The 23,662-nt window shown below is 37.3% G+C and overlaps 4 protein-coding genes across 4 annotated transcripts; 2 read left to right on the forward strand and 2 right to left on the reverse strand.

The window, feature by feature from the left end:
- Positions 1-959: 959 nt before the first annotated feature.
- Positions 960-5,070, forward strand: GCK72_018122 (uncharacterized protein; the record flags this gene model as incomplete). Its single annotated transcript, XM_003114390.2, has 9 exons — positions 960-1,233; positions 1,281-1,378; positions 1,432-1,887; positions 1,938-2,141; positions 2,442-2,972; positions 3,022-3,849; positions 3,900-4,040; positions 4,773-4,861; positions 4,944-5,070. 9 exons carry the CDS (start codon positions 960-962, stop codon positions 5,068-5,070), a joined length of 2,748 nt encoding a protein of 915 aa, XP_003114438.2.
- Positions 5,071-13,954: 8,884 nt separating this feature from the next.
- Positions 13,955-15,128, forward strand: GCK72_018123 (uncharacterized protein; the record flags this gene model as incomplete). Its single annotated transcript, XM_003114484.2, has 4 exons — positions 13,955-14,109; positions 14,179-14,497; positions 14,551-14,805; positions 14,886-15,128. 4 exons carry the CDS (start codon positions 13,955-13,957, stop codon positions 15,126-15,128), a joined length of 972 nt encoding a protein of 323 aa, XP_003114532.2.
- A 1,258-nt stretch (positions 15,129-16,386) lies between these two features.
- Positions 16,387-17,640, reverse strand: GCK72_018124 (uncharacterized protein; the record flags this gene model as incomplete). The annotated part of the gene is made up of 7 exons (XM_053732404.1): positions 16,387-16,529; positions 16,573-16,703; positions 16,748-16,812; positions 16,862-17,047; positions 17,092-17,245; positions 17,291-17,365; positions 17,417-17,640. 7 exons carry the CDS (start codon positions 17,638-17,640, stop codon positions 16,387-16,389), a joined length of 978 nt encoding a protein of 325 aa, XP_053581317.1.
- Positions 17,641-18,931: 1,291 nt separating this feature from the next.
- Positions 18,932-20,281, reverse strand: GCK72_018125 (uncharacterized protein; the record flags this gene model as incomplete). Its single annotated transcript, XM_003114444.2, has 4 exons — positions 18,932-19,112; positions 19,161-19,398; positions 19,456-19,645; positions 19,862-20,281. The coding sequence occupies 4 exons, from the start codon at positions 20,279-20,281 to the stop codon at positions 18,932-18,934; spliced, it is 1,029 nt and encodes a 342-aa protein (XP_003114492.1).
- Between the last annotated feature and the right edge of the window lie 3,381 nt (positions 20,282-23,662).

Genomic DNA, 23,662 nt, shown 5'->3' on the forward strand with positions numbered 1-23,662 from the left:
TCTCCTTCTATTATTTCCCTCTTCTATCTTCTTTGATTCACTATAAAAGTCCTTTTATTTCCGGCACACTCTCACACGCTGCTGTTGCCCCAACTCAGCCCCATACGTACCCAATTTTATAATCCATGGGAGTCGGGCAAACAAACTCAATTCGTCCTCTTCCTTTCCGTTTCTCTCCATCTGTCGAAGCTGCTCATCCCGAAGAGGACCGTCCTGCATCCCCTCCATTCTGCGTCTCTTAACCCCCATTGACCAGTGTCCTTGCCTCTTCGTCCTCTATTCCCGTCCGCTCGTCCGTTCTTACCCTTCTCCGCTCACTCGTCACCCCGCTGACTGACCAACCGGCCGACCGGCCGAATCATCGTTTTCTTTTTATGTTTTCTGTCTCTTCATATTTCACAATGTCTGGTGCACCGGTTGATGATGCGTCATCATCTGCATCGTTTTCACCATACCCATATTCGCCCCTCACTCGCAAATACTTTTCAAATACCTCTAAGTTTACATTTTGTGACTTTTCGGCTTTTTTACATTTCACATTCCGATTTTTTAGTAAACATGCAAGTAGAAAGGAAAAACTTGCATACAATATATTTAACTAGCCTTTCAAACTGGAAAAGAAAACTTCGTATTTTGCTCGAGGTGCTATTTTATTAATTTTATGAGCTTCACTCTTTATTTGTTTGAAAAAATTTTTTTTTTAAATCTGATATAGAATGTTCTGTGTTTCTGAAAAACCGTAACGATCGAATTGAGTTTTTTTTTCTAAATATGCCGATCGTGATGAGACCTCCGTGGCTTTTTGAATAAATTAAAGTTTGCGCCTTTGAAATTACTGTAAATACAATGCAATTGTCTAAAAATTCAGTTTTTTAATAGACTTTTCCTTTTTCGCCATTTTCTCTCAAAATTCGCCTCTTTTTCTAAAATAAAACAAACTCATATTTTTCAGAATGCAAATGAATGGTGATGACGGTATAAATTACAACAGGATTCGATCAAAACTCGTGCTGAAACAGATCACTCAAATGATAAATGATGTGACGAATATAACAGAAACGTTTCCACTTGCACAAGGACAAACTTCAGAAGGACTTGTCGATAATGTTGATACAGCACTCGTTAATTTTCTTGAAACCGGCCATTTCGTTGTTTCGAAATGCCCTATTGCGAATAAAGACCCGAGATCGATTGACGCATTACATGAAGCTCTTCGATACGTTCAAGATACAGGTAGCTATTTTCAAATCACAATTAATTTTTTAAGCGTGGAATTTCAGGACAAACGATGGTTCAACGAGGCAGAGATTTCGTCAGAGATTCCACTTCAACAAACAAAAGGAAAATTGCCACTATGGCCGGAAAAAGTCTACTTGTTGTAAGTTTTCTTTCGAGACTTGGTTTAAAAATACTAAAATTAAACCCATTTAGGCCGTCGCCGAGTTTCTGATTCTTGCCGATTCGATCGATGTGAAGCTTATGGTCGACAAAATTGATGAGTTACGCGATACAGTTCACCGAATGCTTGAAGCTGGATCGAAAATTGAAGTCGAGGAACAATATAAAATTCTTATTTCATTAATTGAAGAGCTTGATGTTACTGTCCGGCGAAGAGCTGTTGATTTAGTGGAAAGAGAGCAACGAGATGATTTATTGGCAGCTCGATCAGCACTTCGTCAAACTGCGCCTCTGTTTTATACATCAACAAGAACATTTGTACGGCATCCAGAGCATGAAGAAGCTCGAAGAAATCGAGATTATACTGCAAAGGAGATGAATGCTGCATTGAATGCTCTCGAATCAGTTCTGAATGGACAGCAGCCAGACATTGTATTTTCTGAATACGGTAGAATTGGTGATCTCATCGAAAAAATTGAAACTTTCCAAGTGAGTAATTTTCATTATGAATTCTTCGTTTTAAATTAAAATCTATTCAGAATGAAATCGAAATGGAGCCTGGAGAGTATGAAGGAGATCCGACTCGTAAATATCTGGAAGAACTTGTCGAGGATATTGTCAGTGGTTCTGCCACAATTGCTGATAGTGGAAGTACGCGTGATACTCGAAAACATAAAATCGTTGACGAATGCAACAATTTGAGACAAGCTCTTCAAGATTTACTATCAGAATACGAAAAATCGGTAAGTTTTTTTTTTCCATTCTAATTTTTCAAAGTTTTCCGTAAAGAGAAAAACTCTAAAGAAGCGCATCTTATTTTTTCTCAAAAGAACGATAGAGACGGTGTGAACAAACAACAAACAATCGTGTGTTCTTTCAAGTGTGGCGCCTCGTCCCTCTGGGCGAGAACAACTGTTTTTGTTTGTTGAAGAGTCTTGACCTCTTATCGTTTTTATTTTTAAGGGAAATCAACTAGCCATAGAGCTTCTGTAAATACAGTAAATACCGAAAAAACGCTAAAATTAGTTTGAAAATGTTTACAGGCTGGTAAAAGAGAATACAATGACGATATTCCACTTGGGATTGCACAAGTTCACAAGCGAACAAAAGATCTCCGACGACATCTGCGACGAGCAATTGTCGATCATATCAGTGATGCATTCTTGGATACTCGAACTCCTCTCATACTTCTGATTGAAGCTGCGAAAGAAGGAAATGAAGAGAATACAAAGTATCGAGCACATATGTTCCAGGAACATGCCAAAGAGATAGTGGAAGTTGCTCGTTTTTCGTGTCAACTGTCTTCCGATAAAGAAGGAATTAGTGTTATTCAACACACTGCAACACAGTTGGAACGACTCGCTCCACAAGTTTCACAAGCTGCTCTCTTGTTATGTGCTGAACCAACTTCTAAGTTAGCACAAGAGAATATGGAGGCTTACAAGAATATGTGGTTTGAAAAAGTGAATTTGTTGACGACGGCTCTCGATAATATCATGACGTTGGATGACTTTTTGGCTGTTAGTGAAGCTCATATTGTTGAAGATTGTGAAAGAGGAATCAAGGGTATTCTGGTGAGCAATTAATAACTTCTATTTCCAAAAGTAACTTGAATTTTTTAAGGAAAATGCCTCGACTCCTGAGCAAAACGCTGCGAACTGTGTTGTTGTCGATTGTGCTGCCGGATCGATTCGCGGTCGAGCATTGAGAGTTTGTGATGTCGTTGACGCCGAGATGGATTTCCTTCGAAACTCAGAATATACTGAAACTGTCAAACAAGCTGTCAAGATCCTTCGGACTAAACGAGTTGATGAGTTCGCCGAACGCGCTAGTAACCTTGCTTATCGTCAAGAAGCATCTGGTCTCACTTGGGACGCCGATCAAAAAGATAATGAGATGAACGAGTTCATTAATGCATGTACTTTGGTCCATGATGCCGTCAAAGATATTCGACATGCTCTTCTTATGAATCGTAGTATGAATGATGTGGATTCGGATGTGGAGTATGAAGTAGAAGGTGTTGGAGCAGCTAGTTCAGATGCTAATCAAACGATATCCGAACAAGAAAACCAACAGAATTTGATGAGGCGCCTGCCCGAAGAAGAGAAACAAAAGATTCAAGCTCAAATCGACATTTTCAAAGTCACCCAGAATAAATTCGAAAGAGAAGTTGCCAAGTGGGATGAAACTGGAAACGATATCATATCACTCGCTAATAATATGTGTAAGATTATGATGAGTATGACAGAGTTCACAAGAGGGTGTGGTCCACTCAAAACTACGATGGATGTGATTAGAGCGGCACAAGAAATTGCAGTAAATGGATCAAAACTGAATGCGCTGGCTGAACAAATTGGAAAGGAAAGTGTAGATTCGCAAACGAAGAAAGATTTGCTCGCTTACTTGTCACGGATCACACTTTATTGCGGCCAGCTGAATATTTGTAGTAAGGTGAGTAAATTTTTTTTAATCCGAATAATATCTTAATTTGACTATTTCAGGTGAAAGCTGATATAACTCAAGTTGGAAATGATATGGTTGTTTCTGCTCTCGACTCAGCAATGTCTCTTATTCAAAATGCTAGAAATCTGCTGGATGCTGTCGTTCTCACTGTCAAAGCAGCATACATTGCAAGTACTAAGGTTTGTTATATAATAAATTTTAACTGAGACCCGAAAAATTGAATTAAAAAAAATCAATACTCTAAAAACATAAATCTGTATAGTGTGCGCAACGTGAACGGGCACGAGTCGAAACTGCGATGGCTCTTGGTGCCACGCACAGGGCTATTAATTATGAAAGTCCGTCAGAGGAAACTGGTAAGAAGAATACTGAATATTGTGTTGTGTGGTTTTATTCAATGTTGTTTTCGAACATTTCATCGTGAGCATGTCCAGCTATCGTTTTTGAAACCGATGTTTCAGTTGTTATAAGAACTTGTTCATTTAAGCTTTAGCATGATTTTTGAAATACGGAATGAGAAATTTCGATCAGCTTGAGTTTTCTACGTAATACTTTTTTCAAATCAATTACAGACCGAGCCGTAATCATAGTTAACAAAAGTACTGTTTTAAAAAGTCCTACTTATTTTTCCCGTAATCAGTTACTGAACTTTTTTCGTAGTGACTACCTAAAACTATCAACCTGTCTAATGTTCCCCCTGACCAATGAAAATTTGTAAAACCTTATTTCCGGACTTGAATAGCCCCATAACTTAAATTGAAACGGGAAAAAACCATACAGATATGATTCGTTGTTTTCGTTCTTGTTATCCAAAGTATCGATGTTGTTTGTTGTTGGTTTTTCTGATATGATATGCTTGAATGCCTGAACTATTTATCAGATTGTGCTCATAATGATCTCCAATATTTCAGATCGGACGTAAATTGAATATCGAGTGGCGAATGGCTCCACCTAAAAAGCAACCACTTGTACGACCACAGAAAAACAATGCTATAATCAGGTAAGGTGTTATCCTCAGTTTTACCAGTCCTTCTTCCACGCAGATTTACGAAAAATGAGTTCTAATCCCTACCAAGTTTCAGACGGGCATCCGAAAGACGACCTCTGCAACCAGCCAAAGTGCTCGCCGAATTTACGCGTAACGATATCGAATCGGGTGACCATGAACTAAATCACCGTCAGCAACGAAGAGTGAACGGTTATTCATAAATAATGTGTTTCAGTTATCAAACTTATATCAACCTCCCCAGTCTTCCCATTTTCTTACCAATCACCTACCCCGATTCTTCATAATTTCTCACCCATTTTATTCTTGAAATCTAGAATTATGTATTCGTGTAATTTTTATGTACTCTAAAATTCTCAATTTCCTAATTTGTCCCCCCTTCTTGTTCAATTATATTCGCTTTCCCCGCTCCCATCAACATCATAATCTGAACTGTTGAAAAATCAGGTATCATTTCATTTGCATTTACTATTTTCATTTCACTCTCAACGAATTTCTGTATGATTCTGATTTCTAAATGTCTTGATCTATGCAAACTTTCAATTCTTATGAACTCAATTTTATTACTTTTTTCTTTAAATTTTAATGTACCGGAATCGGTTCATCTTTGAGATGAAATCCGGATGTTCAAAACGTCTCCCCAGAATCGAAGGGAGACAAACACTTTCAGGTTACATATCAAATAATCTCACATAGGCCAGAGCTCAATCAGTTTTCTTTCCGACAAGTTTATTTTGTCTTTTTGATTTTTGAAACTTTTTCCAGCCGACTCTTATCTCAAAATATTCTTCAAAAGATGATAAGAACTGTCGGTGCTTACGTAATTCGATACGAATCAGATGTCTTCTCACCCACTCATTTGAACAACGACACGTGGTTGAAAACGTGTCAATACAGAGATCAATAGCCCTTTGTACACTGATTATGACCGATAGAGGTCAGTTGGAGCATCAGAAAACGGAAATGGCAGAGTGAAAATAGAAAGTTCTAATCAGGTTTTATTGGAGTAATGCGTTATTTCTGTAATGAATGAAATCTTATCAGAACGGAAACATGTAGACTTTGTGTTCCCGAAATCATAGAAACGGGTACGGTGAGTTACGGTAAACAAACAGATATTGCTAGAACAAGTCCCGATTTCCTCTCGATCTCTGGTTCAACAGTTCTAGAAATGCATTGTTGATACGTTGATGTGTGGACATCGATCCTTTCATTCTTCAACGACCTAATACTCCCCCGTACATATCTCATACATATTTGAGTAGTTGTTTCGCAGATGTACACTGAAAAAAACGAATAAGAAGGGGGAAGATCTGAATAAATGAATTGGAAAATACTTGTTGTTCTTCTTGTCATTTTCAGATCTCACTTTTAGATGATGTCTGAATTAGTTGTCTGTTTTTATTGAGCAGTTCACAGTACCGGCCACCTTTTGAAGTTACCCTATTAGGATTCGAGATACAAGAAGCTTTTGCAGAAGACGTGGTCCCTCCAGAAATTTTTTGTCAAAGGACACATGACACATCATCGAGAGGCCATGTGAAAAAAGTAGTCGGTGAGTGAATAATTCATCTAAAATAGCACAGCCAATGGAAAAAAGGCACGTAGCTGTCATTGTCAGACTCTCAACCACCAATGGTCCCCCCCGTTTTTTTGTGAATGTGGCGGAAACTAAAACGAGCTGCGACACCGTGAAGAAATGTATATTCTTGACTTTTGACAAGAAAAAAATAGAAATCCCTTGAGAATTATAAGCAAAAATGCAAATTGGGTGAGGGTTTTTGGGAAAAGAAGGGTCCGAAAAGAGGGACCGAAAAGTGACGATGTTCATAAAAAATGATGAATAGCTGGATGATTTTGAATATCGGAAAACGAGATGAAGAAGCTCAGAAACCATGGAAATGTGGTCTAGAAATCAAGAGATTCAGGAGATGTTGATTCAGGAAAAAGGGGTAGTTTACAAATAGTAAGGTCAGTGTTCTAGAATAAATGTTTATTTTTTAGGGTATCATGTCATTTGATGTTTACGATTGGAACCGTTGTTTTTTCTAGAAATTCTGTGAACTTTCATAGTCTTAAGATTCTCGGGGAAAGGCCAGAAAATGAATAACTTCACACCATCTAGAGTTTCTGGAGCATTCCTGTCAGTAAATGGAGATATTTTTAAAAACTCGGGTCTGAAGCATCCGAAACACGCTTTTGTGAGAACTTGTGTCCAACAATTTCACCTACTACTGTTTTACGTATTCAGTTTTTTTGATTTTTACTTGATTTGTTGAGATTCAGATCTTCTTTAATCTCCTTCTTCTGATATAAACTTAATCCCTCTTATTCAGAATCCCCGGAATATTTTGATCCGATTTGATCCATCTGTCCATCCGAATTGTTGTCTTCTTCTCCTGGCTGAGCAGCTGGTACCAAACGGAAGTGAAGACGAGTGCAACAACTCCATTCCTCCTTTACGTCCACCACACTCATCGCCCACCCTTTCCTTCGTTTCTCTTGTATTACGTTTTTCGTTTTTGCTTTCCTATTCTCTTCTTTTTTCGCCACCCTGACTAGAGCAACACATATTGGAAGACATAATTGTTTTGTCGAGCCCCTCCTAAACTGATATCTTTTCTATTTTTCTTCTTCTTCATGGGTTCCTTTTTCACACATTCCTTGAAATGTTTTCGTTTCAAGGCCCACACTTTTCCCCAATTTCCTTCACATTTCCGTATTCGAAAAGAGAGTTACTTTCAATTTCCGGAGAAGCCGATCATTCTGTGAAGCGTCTTTATTTGTCTATCTGTCGGGCAGACCAGAAAAAAGATGGCTGGGAATCATCGCGTGTCTAGAGTTTATCGGAACGCTTCAGAAGTTTGGAACAGATTCTAGAATATGCATTCACTTTATATATTTGCTTGGAAAAGAAAACAAAGTGATGTGATCGGTGACTTGAATACTAATGAGTACTATTTAGTACGGCCCTCTTCTTACGAAAAGCCTTCTTCTTCCTCACTCATTAGTCTCATTATACACTACCTAAAAGTTTTTTGACCAACTTTTTTTGTTTCCTAATTACTGAATACCACGTCATGTTTTGCCCAAGGCATCAAAGGAGAACCATCACTTTCTGTAGTTTGTGACACTCAATCAGAATATACTGTTGTCAGAAGGAACGGAAGCACTTACTACTTCTCTCCTAATTTCTCAAAGCAACTCTTATCAAACACTCTATTTTCTTTTCCTTTTGTCAGTTCCCTTGATAAGAATACATGTATTTTCCGCGTCGTAATGTTGTAGACATTTATTGTTTTCCGCTTGAGAAGCAACCGTTTGAATGCATAATGTGAAGTGACCACGTGCCAGTTTCGCAACTTTTTGGACGGCAGAATATTCTGGATTCTACGGTCATTCGAGTGTAAAATTTTATCAAACTTTGTATTCTGATACTTTTTTACTATAAAACTTTATTTTCAGCTCGCTCCTTCAATTATCTTGTTCTATTTCTGAAATTCTTCTCCATGTACTACAGTAATCTTTGATTTATTGTTCAGTCGTGAATAGTCGACTATTTAGTATTCAAGTGAGATTCTCGAAAGTCTTTTGGTGAAGTTTCAGAGGCCAAACTCCTTGTAAACACTTTATTTCGGGAGGTCTTCAATTGTAAAAATATCATCTTTTCAAATCCGTCGAAATCCCATTTGTCATTTGTTTTTGTCAGCTTTGAGCCTGTTTGAAATTGTTCAAACTTTTCAAATTTCTTCTTTGTTTTCTGATAATCTCGTTTTGAGTCAGCTCCCTCTGCTATTTTCTTAACGCTTCAATTACTTCAAAATCATCTGAAAATTGAATCAGAACGGTGACTAAAATGTAGTTGAAAAGCTGAAAAGCTACATTAGTTCTGATTCAGTTCTGACTTCTAGATGTCATCACTTTATTTCTTCATGATTCATATTCTTCTTGTAATTGCATTTGTGCAGATGTTAAATTTTCTGGTGACACATCATTACTGTAGGGTCTCGGTAGAAGTGGCATTCACTAGGAACATGACTTTTCCTTTTAACATTTTTCTCTAAAAACTGAAAGTATCGCATGTATATCCAGAGACACTAGTCAGAGCTCAATCAGTTGCTTTCGTATAGCTCTTTTCGTGTGCAACTCGATTCAATTATCTTCTCATTCCACTCAATGCAATGCCCCAATTCTCCCCATATTTCCCCTTTTCCTCTTTGATTTTTCCTTTTTTTCACCTTTTTTATTGCTCTGCCTTCTAACTTTATTTATTTCTTCCATTTCTACTTCCTTGACGACATGGAAACGTTTAGAAAAAAGAAAAAAGAAATGTGTTTCTTGGAATATTGCAAAATGTGTTCTCTGAAATTCTTTGAAATGAGGAAATGAAGAAAAAGGAAATGAGGACTCCTCTCGGATTAGAACCACAAGTGTTCGACACCCAACTGATTCCTTCTTCTTCTTTTCTTTCTCTTCTTCTTCAAGAAAATATGAATTCCTAATTAAATGAAACGAACGTGCATCTTCTGAAGACGTTCGTAGACGTCCTCCAAGTACATCACTGAAATATTTATGTTCTCCGAATTTCTCCTTCTCGATCCTTCTTCTTCTTAGAACCCAAATCATTTTGGTGAAAGCAATATTTTTTCGTCTAGAAAATGTGTCTGGAATCTTGAATAAATTGAAACCAAATCCTATTTAAACCCGATGAACTCCTACGGTTTCACACAGATCTTCCATTTCGAACTGCTGATTTCTATTTCAGTTAGATCTTTTTGGAGACTCACCTATCTTAGTATACCCATTCAATTATTTTTCTGAAACGGTAGCTCCACTTAATCATGAGACCACCTCCCTGCACATGAAAAAACAACACGATGTAAATAAAAGCATCTCTATTTCTTCCAAATTTAGGATGTTTTCCCTAAAGAATTCCACGTGATATTTGCTTGTGGTCTCTTCTAAATTGAAGCCCAAAAAACAAATTCTTCTGAAATTTTTGTTTTGTGGAGGTGGTTTCAAAACGGATTTTTTTTTGTATTTTTGATATAGAGGAGGAGAAAATAAATAAACTGAGATTGTTTTCATTTCATTGCAAAGCTAATCCGATTTCCTTGGATTCTTCCTCTCCTACAATTTTGAAAGATTCTTCAGGATTTTTTCTAGATTATCAAAGATTTCCAGATTCCTGAAAAATCCTGAAGATTCTTATCCCCCAGATTCCACTTTTCGGTTTTTGATTCACCATTTCCTATCTCTGTTTTTCTCATAAAATACCGATAGCTCGATGAGCTTTTTCTCCTCTCTCAGGTGATCTGATCTACCTCACCTGAGTTTGAAAAAAGATCGAAACTTGTGCCATTTTTCTTATTGTTACTCTCAAAAATCGCCGACTGAAACGTGATATCTCTGTCTGAAGATTCTTTCTCGTAGAATCTCGTAGTGAACAGCTGTTTCTTCTGTTCTTTTTGTACTCCAATCCAATAAAAAGTGATTGGAGAAAAGAAATCTTTTGAACTTCCCCCGCACCCATCTTCCACCTGGATTTCCTTCATATATCTACTGTTTTCGATCATGAAGAGCAAACAAGTGGGCTGATGTTATCAACATATTTTTTTATTTCTGACTTCCAGTCTGAGGACTTGATAAACTCTCGATACATTCAGTACATCCCCCCACTAACTTGTCCTAGAGTCAACACATGCTTTTTGTTGACCCAGCGGAACAGCTGGACTTGTGCAATTTCCGTCTCAAAAGCAATTAGTTCATTTTTCAGTAAAAAAGCAGGTGTAAAATTAAGTAAAGTTGAGACCAAGAATCGAACGAATTTCATTCATTTTACACCCTCCGTTGTTTTCTTCTCTCTTTTTGGCCTCTCTTTTCCAAATAAATCGGTGTCCTGGGAGAGACACCGCGAAGAAAAGAAGGGCTCCGCAGCGGGCTCAAGCCATTTCTATTTCAAAACACTTTCGTTGGTCCACGTCATTTTTTCAATTCCTTTTTGGTCCTTTCTTTGGTTTTCGTTCTCTCGAAAAAGGGTTTTAAAGCCTTCAGAAGAGTGTATAGTTGGTATTCCTCTCTGGTCCTCGAGAACATTCAGCATGATTACAAAAAGAGGTTTGTGCTCAAATTTATGTCAGTTAAACTGTTGTAGTCAATGATTCAAGAAAAGAAACTAGCCGAATGTCATTTAGGTCTTAAGAAAAGTTATTAGGTTTTCTGGAAAAAGTCATAAAAAGTCAGAAAAAAAGTGTTAAGGCCGTTAACTTTTCTACAGTAATCCTATCCTTGTAACTGTTCCATTTCCCATGTTTCTTCTCAAACTCCTTCAGATTCTTTCTTCATTCCAGTTCCTCATTCTTTTTGTAACCCATACCTTTTCTTCTCGTACCATCATCACACGTGTTCTACTCATTCGACGAAAGAGTAATTCGATACGATCAGAAAAACAAGTAAACTAGAAAATGAAGAAAAAAGAGAAATGTGTTCCATTTGCCATCGATTTCGTACTGTGATGCATGCCTCCCCCGGAAATTCAAACAAAACCGCCTCTTTTCTCACCAGTTTGTGTAACTACCATCATCATCTGACACATACTGAGAAATACAAAAAAGAGAGAGAGAGAAAGAGAGGAAGTGAGAAAAAACGAATTGATTCATCTCACAAAAGGTCTAGTTTTCCAGCAGTTCAAGTTCTCTTTTTTCTTCTATTTCTGTCACTTTTCATCTCATCTGAAATACCTTTTCGACCTCCCATTCCGATCTATTTTTGTATATTTTTACAATTCGTTCCGCCAAGTTTCGAATTGATAAATCCCGTGTTTTTCCTTGTTTCTTTTTCTCATTTTGTCCGGTTTTTTTTCCAATTTTCTCTTCTGTTTCCGGTGGGAATTTCATAAATACATACATTAGTTCCTGCCCTGTTCACATTGTTGTCTGTTTTTTGTGTTCTGTGTTTTTCTGTTCTCTCTCCCCCATTCTGGAAGATGAATGGTCTGGAAGAATATATCTTAATCTCGCCTTATCCCGAATTTGAATCCTGCCACGTCACAGATTGATGACGGCTATTGTGATGGATGTGTATTCAAATTGAGCATAGTTCAAGTGAATGGAATTCGTGACGTAGATACCTACCGGCAAATTCAAAACACGTGAAATCTTTGCTTCCTTTTTCACTACAGAGGAGACTAACGTAGATCACAGGTCATTGACGTAAATCTATATTGACAGTGATCCGACTTTAATTCTCTCAAAATCTGTATGGGTGGTGGTATTACAAAGGCGTGCATGGATGGGTTCCAAGTCTAATGTTCAATGTTTGAACAGATTGAGATACCGTATCTTTTGATAGTGAGGTTATGAAAACTTACAAACCTTCCTTCTGCCTCGTGGTGTTGCTCATGATTGTGCATTTTCTCGTCAAGGTGTTCTCACTAGTTGTGCATTGTACCGCGAAAGGCAATAATTCAAATGCGATAGGACTGTTTTGTCTAGTTAGTAGATACCGATTCTCAATCGGCTGTCTCAAGTACATTTTTTGTACAACAAACTATACTCGTTTTCCAAATTCATTGAATTCTCAACCAGTATCAATCACCTGATACAGTAATCTCTGAAAGTTGAACAACTAGACTCTAATCTTTCGTATCAAATATCAAAATCCATCGCCTTAATCACGTGATCCAGCTGACCGTTCTCTCCATTTCTGCAGCTTTTCTCTGTGCTTGTTCAAATCTGATGGTCACTCATTTCCGTTGAAAGTGTCGTTTCACATTGTCGTCGTATTTTTCTTTTTCTTCGACATCTTCTTCTTCTTCTCATACCATTTTTCTATTTTTAGTCACTCTTCTCCTCTTCTTCATTCTCTCAAACACACCACCGATTGATCATATTCACCCAACACAAAGCGGTGAAGTGTTCAGAAAAGAAATACGCAGAAATGGCTTGCAAAAGCCCTTTTTCAAAACCTTTCAACCCAAATCAAACAACGACTTTTTCCCCCAAAAAGTGTTTCTCCTCCTCCAAAAGCTCCGCCTACCAAGTCATGTTCTACTGATAACAGACGATTCTTTGATATGATTTCTCTTCACTTCACATACATCTAGTATCATTTCTCTCTAGTTGGACTCTCAACTTTGAATTCTTTCTTATCATTGGGTCAGTCACTTCACTTTTTTCCGGAAAACCGAGTCAATTCCTCCGAATTTTTGCAAGATTGCACGAACTGTTTCGTAACGAATCACTCTTTCGGCGAAGCACTTGACTAACTGCTGAAAATTTCGCTCCGGGTTTTTGATTATTTGGTTATAAGAATGACTTCTGTTCACTTCCTGTTCTTGTTCTTCAATTATTGTTATTCGAGTTTTGAGTTCTCTCTGCTAAAACTTACAGACAATTAGAGCAGAGCACTTTTTGTTTTCATAAAATTTTCAGACTGGTTGGCACCATTAACCAAGACTGGTTTCCGAAATAGTTCTAGAAGGACAAAGCCAAGACAAGATAATAGTAATATCTTCTCTTTAAAAATCACAAATCGATCATTGATGCCTGTTTTTCTATTTATAGAAAACAAAGAACTATTTAAAGGGTCATCGGATTCCCCCGATTTATTCTGATATCATTCAATTCTCAAATTTTTTTGATTTCCCGTTCTTTCTTAGATTCCTGATCCGCTCTTTCCCGCAGTAATAAAAACTCTTTGAACCCCATTACCACCTGGTCGTTATCTTGTTTTCTCATCATCATCTCAATAAAACCCATTTTCTCGAAACAAGTGCTTCTCCTCTCCTTCCCATCCCCTATTACTACTCGTTTCTCTTATCCATCTTCTGTTAAACAATTAGTTGTGTAAAGAGCTAATTTACGATTCTCGGAAGTCGCCATCCCCTTTCTGCTTCTTCTCTTTATTCTTTCAAAACTTCTTCTTTTAGTGTCTCATTTTATTCAGTCATTCATCGCCATTCAAAGGCACATTGCTCTCTCTTTTAGCCCTCTTGACTCCGCCCATTTCTATCGGCTCGCGCATGCCTCGACACCCTTTTCCTCTCCGTCTAACCAACAATATATCGGTTCTTTCCAGATTGGCAGAATGCTCAATAAGCAGATTGTTCAATTCCTTTCCATGATGCACATTCATCCGCCGTCGGCGAATAACGCCGCTGGCAGTAACAGTGTTATCAAGAAACTGAAGTTTGGAAAGAAGAAGAGCACTCCAAAGTTTGGAAATCTACCAGAGTCAGTATGGTGAGTTGATCTACTGTTTTTGCTTCACTTTTTTCTGATAAGTCTAATTCTATTCTATTCATCTTTCAGGGACAACATCCTGGATAACCTGTCTCCATTTGAACGTGTCAAAATGCGTCGTGTCAACCATAAAATCAAAAATGTTGTTGATAAACGTAGAAAGCGTGTCCTCTACGCTGACTTCCTCCGCACTGACGTCGACACAATCCTTCCGGCGGAAAGCTCCGGTGATGGAGACTTCTTCCGTCTCCCAAAAAGTCCACGTATTGTGGTCCATGAAGAGGCACGCAGTATTCTTATAATTGTTGATACCCATTGGAGTGTCAGTGACGCTGTCAAAATGATGGCTGCAATTCGTTATTACGGTGTCAGTGCGCACACAGTTACTGTAAGTTTAACAAAACATATGTAAAGAACAATCAGTTATTGTAAGTATTTCAGTTGGATGCCTCCCTTGCTGAACTCTGTGTTGCTGCTCAATCAACCAATGACATTTCCTTCTGGTTTGCCTTCCAATCAGCAAGTGGAACTTCTGATCCAGTTTGTCAGTCCTCTAAATCTCCAAGTTGGGTTCCTGATGAATTCCGTGTGAGAAGTGTACAATCTTATGAGCAAGATCAATTGACTGCATACTCCCAATGGGCTCCAAGAACTCAGATCATTCCAGTTGGACCACTTTTCCCAAAAGCTACTGAGGTAAGAATTAACTTGAATTAATTCAAACAAAACTGTGTCTCTTGTAGATTTTTTCTTGAAAATAAACTGTCTGTTTTCAGATAACAATCCGTGCCTCAGTTCCACAACTTCGTCGTCTCCGTCGCTTCCCAGTCTACCGTAGTCCACTTCATCGCTCCTTCATTGACTTCAACAACCTTCATATTCTTCGTCTTGTTGTCTCCACCAACACATCTTCGGGCCGTAAAGGTCGTCAAGTGGCACAATCTCTCAAATTGGCTCCATTCTTGAAATGGGCGAATGCACAAAGACTTGCTCACCGTTTTTCTGTACAGTTCGTATAATCGATTCATGTTATTCTCTTCTTTTCATGTAGTCATTCTGTTTTCGACGGGTACTGTTCGACATTGACAACTTTCTCTGAAATGCAATTTCCCCCCTCTTCAAGACTCAAAAAAAAATCAAAAAATAATTTGAATGTCGGGTTTCATTCTGTAATTTTGTATTTTCTTTTAATGTGATCTTAGAATCTAGTTGCCAATGTTTCCAGAATTGAATAAATAATGAAATCAGAAAAATGTGTTCATCTAAAAATTGTAAAAGACAGCACAAAGAGCAAACGGGTTGTAAGTATGAAAAACGAGTCATCTGAATCAAAGAGGATTATGATGTCATTGACTCGGAATTAAAAACATAAAATGAATGGAATTTTTGGTGTTTCATTTCAGGAAAAGATGACAAAGATTACTAGAAATGATGCGAAGTTCAAAATCCATACAATGCGGTCGATTATTTGATTATGCACTGAACTCTGTGAACGGTATTTAAAAGTACAAACATTCAGGTTTCAGCAATACCGTGATGCAATTTTTCAGCAATACCGTGATGCATTTCCTTGAAATAATTGTGACCCCAATGACTGAATTCTCACAAATTGGACACTGTCGACTATAAAATCTCTGATTTTCCAATAACAAGAATTCAATTATTGTTGTGAGCAGGCCTGTGTAACTCTCACCAAATGATTCATGTTAATTATCGTTTCTGAACATTTACAGTACTCTCTATTCAGATATTTCTTTCAGTTGGTAAAAAGTTCGACAGACAAGAAATCCAAAACTTTCCTTGTCAAATAATTCAGTTGACGGTTCAAGAATTATTTAACAAATTATTTGCCACTCATTTCCCATGAATTATTGAAAAACTTCTCACTATAAGTTTAAATCAATCCAGTACTTGATCATCGAAATCAACAATCGTATACTGTACATTCTTTCAAAAATATATGAAAACAGAATGTCTCTTATCAATGAATTCTAAAAATTTCAATGAAAAATATGGGTTTTCCGTAATTTTCCGAATAAACAAGTGTCGAATCATCAGAGAAAAAAGCGGGTCGTTGTAAACAAGACATGAATGATTTGAATCAAAAGTATGATGTCATTGATTTGGAACTATTCATCATGAATTTCAGAATGGGTCTGACTCATTTTGTGCAGGAAAAATAGAAAAGTGAGAAATTGGAAGGGGAATTTATTTTATTTTAAAAGAAACAAATCACAGTATGACTATATGTTTGCACAATACAAACCACGAAGGACTTCATCTTTTATCAAAACACTCTCCATTCCATTTGCTATTCACATGAATTTGGAGATTATTATGAATTTTCTGTCGATTACTGTGAAGCATGTAATACATGAGTAGAATCGACACGATTCCATATATAGGATATGATGAATTGACTGAAAATGTATAGATTGTAACGATTCGAAAAAACTGTCTTACGTTCAACAAGAGCAAAATATACGGGTGGAGTTACAATATGTTTCAATTTCAATACTCCGATAAAACTGAATGCATGGAGACCCAGGTATATTGTTGACATATTTGCAAACATCTTTAAAATGTCCATTACTCTGGAAGTCAGTTTCACAATATTGAAATACTCCGGGAAGCTTACAATAGGTTTTGTTCCAACTGGAAACGAGTAGACAGCGATGATGCCAGTTGTTCTTTTCTGAGTTTCTGAAAATCATCCAGATAAAAATTTTACAAAAAAACTTTTTTTTTCTACCTCATTTCTTTTATAGAGATACTGAAAAAAAAATCTTGCCAGAAGTTGAACGACAACCGTTGCATATCCATTTATCTCTCCAACATTCACTTTTGAATCTCTTGCAACCATACAATAAGCCATCACAACTCCTTCAATTTGTGATCCGGAATAGAGAATTAGAATGTGGACAGCACATACTACCGACTGACAAAAATAATTTAATCGATCTTCTCAATCTTTTTTCTAACCTGCAAGACAACAAGAACTACACCAACCAAGCAACCAGTTGACTCATAACGATTACTATATTTCGTAGCGATCCATCTCTCCAAAACAAGTGGAATAACCGTAGTGGAAGTTATCCAGAGACCTATGGCATAAATTAAACGGAGCCAGAAACATCTGAAAATATAAATATTCAAAACGAATAATTATCAATCAAGCTACCTCCAAACATTAGGAATCATATCACAGGGATCCTCGAAAAGGTAGTTGAATAAATCAATCGAATGGAGAATGAATCTGAAGATGAGTGACATGATTCAATATACAGAAAAAGACATGAAAACTTACCTGCCTCCACTGTGGATCAAAAATCCAAGAAGATGAAATTGTATTATTATTCGTAAATTCTTGTGAAACAAGCTTGCGGTTCTCGAGAACCATAAGTGGTAACTTGCTAGCAAAGCCATTGGAATTATGATTGCACAGCTTAATAAAGTGAATAATAAAGAAGAAGTTAGAACGTTTGAAGAAGAAAGTTCTTCCATCAGTTGACATGTTGTGTTATTTTGCATTTCTTTAGCTGAAATCTGAAAGACGTCTCATTGGAAAAGAGGCCGACTATGAAGTACAACACAGGAAAAACAAAAGAAAGGGGAGAACTTTTGAAAATAAATATTTTCTCTTTTGGCAGAAATGAAATAAAACGCTAAAATTAGAAGATCATGTGCATAACATCAATTCCAATGCTACTTCATTAACCAATTTAGAATTGTTCATTGATAGACGGTCGCCTGGGGATTCCGGGATTTGTGCGCCTGACTATGAGAACAATAAATGTTGGTAGAAATAGAATTAGATAAGGGTCGAGGCAACTAAATCACTACTGAAACTGTTCATAAGCGAACTGAAATAAAAGAACATGTTGTGATGCAACGAGTTTTGATTCCTACATACTTTGCTTTTGTCAGTTTGAAAGATCACAAAAGTAGAGTTCCTAATGAATTCGAACTGTTCGTTTCACGTCATCATGGTTTCTGTCCAGTTCCATATCAGCACAAATTACTCATTTTTATAATTCAAATCTCCAACAATGTAAAAACATGAAACAGCGGCCGTGGAGTTCATCAAAACCTCTCGTTGTTATCAATAACTTGATTCAACGAAAATGAATTGAAGATTCCAAACTATTTGTAACGATAAATATGACTTTAGAAACTCCTATGGATCATACACGTAGAATCCAAATTCGGGAAGATCCAGACAGAAGACTACATTGTTTCCTGAATTCATTTTCCCCAAACAAACCAATTCATTTCCCAAATGAACTTTCAGTTTTCTGCAAAAAGGTTTTAATTAAACCGTTTTCTTTCTCGTATTCCAAAAAGTACATTCTTCAATTTTTTCCGTTTATTGCTGATTTTCTTCGTCTCGAAAGCTCCAAATTGTTTTTGCCTGACACTCCTCATTCCCATCATTCTCATCATCACATGTCCAGATTTTTCCATCAACGAATTTGGCAAAAAATAGAAAAGAGAAGCAAGTTCATTTCTCTCTCTTCTATTGGTCCCTCTGCTTCCAAATGGTTTTGAATTTCGTTTCGAAACTTGATACGCTGATGTGCGCACAACAGAAAAAAAATGGTTGGCAACCAGTTTTTGAACAGAATCAACGGAAATGCCCTGAAGAGAGATGGCGTCATTTGAACAAAGTAGAGAATAATTATGTGAAGTTTCATTTATTTACAAATAATTGGTCGAGACTGAAAAGATCATAGAAATTTGGAAAACCCGGGTTCAGACGAAATGGAAATTGATACAATATAGAGATTATAAGCGGTGAATGAAAAGCAATTAGAAATAAAAACTATGAGTTTATCGAGTTTATCCGACAGTTCAAGTTGGAAGTGATCGTTGAATCCCGATGATTCAACCTCATTACGATGCTCGATGTTCTTGGAGAAGATCTCATTTCATAATCATTGTATATTGCAGAAAGTGAGAAGTTTTTCCGGCAATTGCTGAGTACTCCTTTTCGGATTACACTACTGAAAATTCGATTGATTAGTATGGGAATTTCCAACTTGTTGTGTTACCTGAAGAACAGATAAAGAAGTGGATTGACGAATGAATTGGTTGCGAACACAACCATTACAGCCCAATTCATCCATTTTCCATGTTTAGAACATTGAGAAATAAAAACTTGTCCGACGACAAACAGAATCGTGTTGATGATACAAGGAACCAGAAGACGAGTTTCAATACTTAATTGCCGTTGTTGAGCAGCATATGAAGATGTGGATAGTGGTGCGTGGGAGTATTTCGATCGAAGTTCTGAAACATCAGAGCTCAAAAAAAAGTTTTGATGAAAAATGTAATGCTATAACTCACGAAGATTTCTCGAAGTTTGTCTCTGGAAGAGAACAGCCAAAGCGAGAACGTAAAGAGGGAAGGGGACAACCATGAGGATGACGTTGCAAACCATGTAATAGGTGTTTGTTCCAGAAACTTCATATTTCTCCCAATTGGAATGCATTCCGTAGCGAGTTGGAGAATAGTAAAGAGGTGTGAACCAATCGAACTGAAATGTGATGATTTAGAAATTCTGATCATAATGTAGGTTTGTTGAATTTGTAGTTTGAACAACAAATGTTTTCTGTTTTCTAGCTTATGAAACACCACTGAATTCACTCAAACAGAAATTTGTGTGGTACAATTATCTTTTCAATAGAAATCCAGAATGTAATATCATTCCATTCTCTGATTCATGACCCTCCAAACAATCCCTTTCACTCACTTGATGCTCAACTAGGCTCTGCAATAAACCAGTGAACCATGGAATTGCACAGATCGTTGTACTCTTCCCATGAGGTAGAGTACGGAACCAATTGGGCCATTGAACAGCAGCAAGACGTGACCATGCAATTACAGTGTAATGATAAACCATTGCCCACCACGTGAAATCAAGATAAATATGCATATTCCATCGCCACGATTCACTTATTATCTCATTTTGGGTCAATATAACAATTCCTGGCCAGATTCCAAATTGTATCATTAGAAGAATATCCGTGAGAGCTTGCGAGATAAGGAACCGAAAACCGACAATCTCGTTGACCATTCTCCACATTGAGCAAACGATTAGACCGTATAAAGCACATCCAACGATTCCGAAGAGGAGGAGAAAGATTCCAGCGGCAGCGTCAGATGCGTCCATTCTGAGAAATTATTGAGATGTTTATGAAAGTTTCAGTGTAAGAGGAAGAGAAAAGGATGAAGTTCGAAACACAAAACATGGAAAACATTCTTTTGAAATTAAATATAGGAACTAGGAACTCTACATGGAAGAATAATAATTAGAACTCTCTTTTCCCGAAGATCATATTTGTTTTACTGTTGGTTGATCTTTGAAAAAGGGAAAATATTGAACTTTCTGCAGACGCCTCGGCAAGAAGATCAGATTAGATTTTCGATTTCAGACAGTCTGGTTTCCATACACATAGAGCTGTCCAAAATTCCAAAAAATATTTCACAACATTCCGTCAATGGGGACGCTTTCAGTTATAACATCATCAAAACTAATCAACAGTGAAACATCACTTCTTTATATTCTAACTTTTTTCTAGTCTCCAAATTTCAAACATTTCGAAAAGTACGGTTCAATTGTTTGATGAGAGGAAGCGATGTGGAAGTACACTAAATGAAACCAACCGTTTCCAACAGAGAAATTGACCGCTAATCTTCAAATTTTTGTAACTAAACCGTAGTAGAAGAATTAGTGGAATTTAATGAGAAGAGTTCAACAAAAAGCCGTTGGTGTAATACAAAGAAAAGAACGAGATAGATGAAGATGGAAAAAAGAAGGGCGCACGTTTCGAAACCAAAAATGAAATCGCAAAAGTAAATAGAAGAAACAACTGGGAATAGAAGGGGGAGTGGTATGGATGGATGATGAGATGGAATAAAAATGAGAATATGAAAAAAGGAATACGATGGAAAAAGAGTAGGAGGAGTAGGTCTTCTATTCATCAGGACGATGGTAGGAAATAAGAAAAAAGAGAAACTTTTTTGTGTACATTAGGATTATTAGAGTTCGAGATTTGTATATTCTATCAGAAAATAGCCAACCGACTGGTTTTGTTTGATGAGAAAAAAGTGGGATGACATAGAATAGAATGGGAAAAGAATAGATAATATCTGGGGGGGGGGGACCTTTTGTTGTTTTAAAATTGGAAACATGCCAAAGAATCAGAGATTCAATTCAAAAAAGATTTCAAAAAAAGGAGGATGTTGTTGAATAAATAATAAACAAAAGAATCGCCGGTGTTGGTGTTGGTCAGTGAGCTCTCCCCTCTCTTTATTCGAAGTTTGTGAGCCATTGAAGGTGTGGCACTACCACACCAGGAAAAAGCAAACGGAAGTGTGGGAGGGCGGCGACAGCTGGGTGAGAGAGGGTCAAATAAGCAGGAAAAGAATGTGTCAATAGGAGGAAATTGAACCGAGTTGACAGATCTGTTGATCCGAGTTGTTGGGGATAGGTAGAGGAACTGGTTTGAGTATCATGGGGAGCTGGTTCTGGAGCTTGATTCGGTTTCGTAAGAGCACTACGTTCCAGGGATTGACACAGTCCGAGCAGATTCTTTTTTTGCTCAAAAAGTGGCACCTTTAGACTTTGTCGTGGTTTTCCGATCATTCTAAATTGTGTTTGACTTTGTGTATCAAGCCCGAATGTCCAAATTCCCAGTTCATCCCAAGCGTCTGAATCGATTTTGAAAATTCTCAACTGCTCTAAAAACTGTTGTTTATAATTTCAGAGTATTCGGTTGCACAGTTCAACAAAACAATTCGTATAGAACAAATTCTGACCTATACACTTTTCCTAGCTTCTATTTCCAATGTTTGAACTTGAAACACATCTTTCCATTTCCGAAAACTTCCTACTTTTCCATTTTTCTGCTCCTTCAAGTTTTTAGTTTGAAGGTTATGGACCCTCCGGAGGGTATGAGTTGAACTCGTGCTTGGAAATTCGTTTGCAACCAAAACAGATTCTGCACAAAACTTCTGCAAACTGAGCCAAATAAAGAAACAGAAGATGAAGAAGAGAACTGGAATTAGTAAAAGAAACAGAAAAAAAGATTAGGTTCAATGGACTGAAGATTGTATTGAGTAAGAAGATGCTGGGTAATTGGTTAAATAAGACTAAAAGTAATAGATGTGGGTGGATCGTCATGAGATATCATCATGCAAATGAAGTACTTGAGTCTAGTCACAATGTGAGCACAGCCAAGTGATTCTGATTTCCGGGGAAAGGTTTCAGAAGAAATAGGTCATGTGAGGGTGACATAGATAACCTAATGAAGTGAAAGAAACATGACAAACACATCTTGATGCTGGTCACTTTAAGAATATTTGAAGCAGATGTTGCAGGAGAAAAGAGAGATTGACGGGCACCGGAAGTCGGCAATTTCTCATTTTTGGGGGTGGGACCGGGGAGCAGAAGAGAGCAGTGATTTATTGTCGAGGATTCTTTTGGAATTCTCGGACACCCTTCAAATCAATTGTTGAGTTATTTCAAGTACTCAGAGACTTCGTTCAAAGTATTTCAAAGGGCAGAAATCAGAAAGTTTATTGAATTATTCCAACGGAAACATACGATGCAAATCCGAAATATGCGTCCAACATCTAGAACATCCGTGTTAGTTTTTATAAGGCGAGCTTATCAAGACGGTCATCTTGTCTTCTAATCCAAAAACAAGTAGAGTTAGCCCTCAAACACCATCTTAGGTATGATCCATGATCCTACAAGATGCAGCTTAGTACCTTTTATTTACAGAATTTCGAGGAAGATTTTTGGAACTTTGAGTATAAACTAGAAAGAGATGTTTTTGCAAAACGGATGCATAACGAGTTACTCTGGATGTTTGTTATTTTTCGCTCGCTAAAGTTTTCAGAATAAACAGAAGGTTCGAGACTATACTGTAGTTGCTAAAAATGTAATACGTGCTTGCAAATTTCTGGATTCCGCAGTTCAGAAAAATGAGAGTACTGCTTTTTAATAGAGTTCAAGTAGACACAATTACTCATTCATCTGTAGCTGAAGTTTCAAAAAAGCAAAAACCACATTGCAAACTCAATTAGCTAGAAAAATGAGATTTCGTAGATCAAATTCAGTTCGTTATACTTATTGTAGTCTATTAGCTAACCATTGGTTTTTGAAAGATAATAGCTCAGAGTCTACAAGTTCAAAAACGGAATAAATCAGAAGGAGTTCCCCGAGTTCCAATGGAAAGAAGATAGGAAAGAAAGCTACCGGAAGCTACCAATTTCTCATTTTCCTCCAAAAAATATGCAGAAAAGTCTAGCATCCGCCAGTGATTTCCCTTCAAAACTCCGCCCATCTGTTGGAGGACACGGCTACTCCAATCAATGTTTGCATTTGGCTTCCCTCCTCCCATTTTCCAATCCAGAAGACCGAGGAAGCAACATTATTCGAAACACGATACTACGTGGCCCTTCCCTGATGTGACATCTGATGACCATCGGAATTGGAGCATGTGAATCACGCACAAATAGAAACGTGCCGGGTCCCTCGAAATGA

The sequence above is a fragment of the Caenorhabditis remanei genome, chromosome V (assembly GCF_010183535.1).
Source record: "Caenorhabditis remanei strain PX506 chromosome V, whole genome shotgun sequence".
In the NCBI taxonomy this organism is placed as follows: domain Eukaryota; kingdom Metazoa; phylum Nematoda; class Chromadorea; order Rhabditida; family Rhabditidae; genus Caenorhabditis; species Caenorhabditis remanei.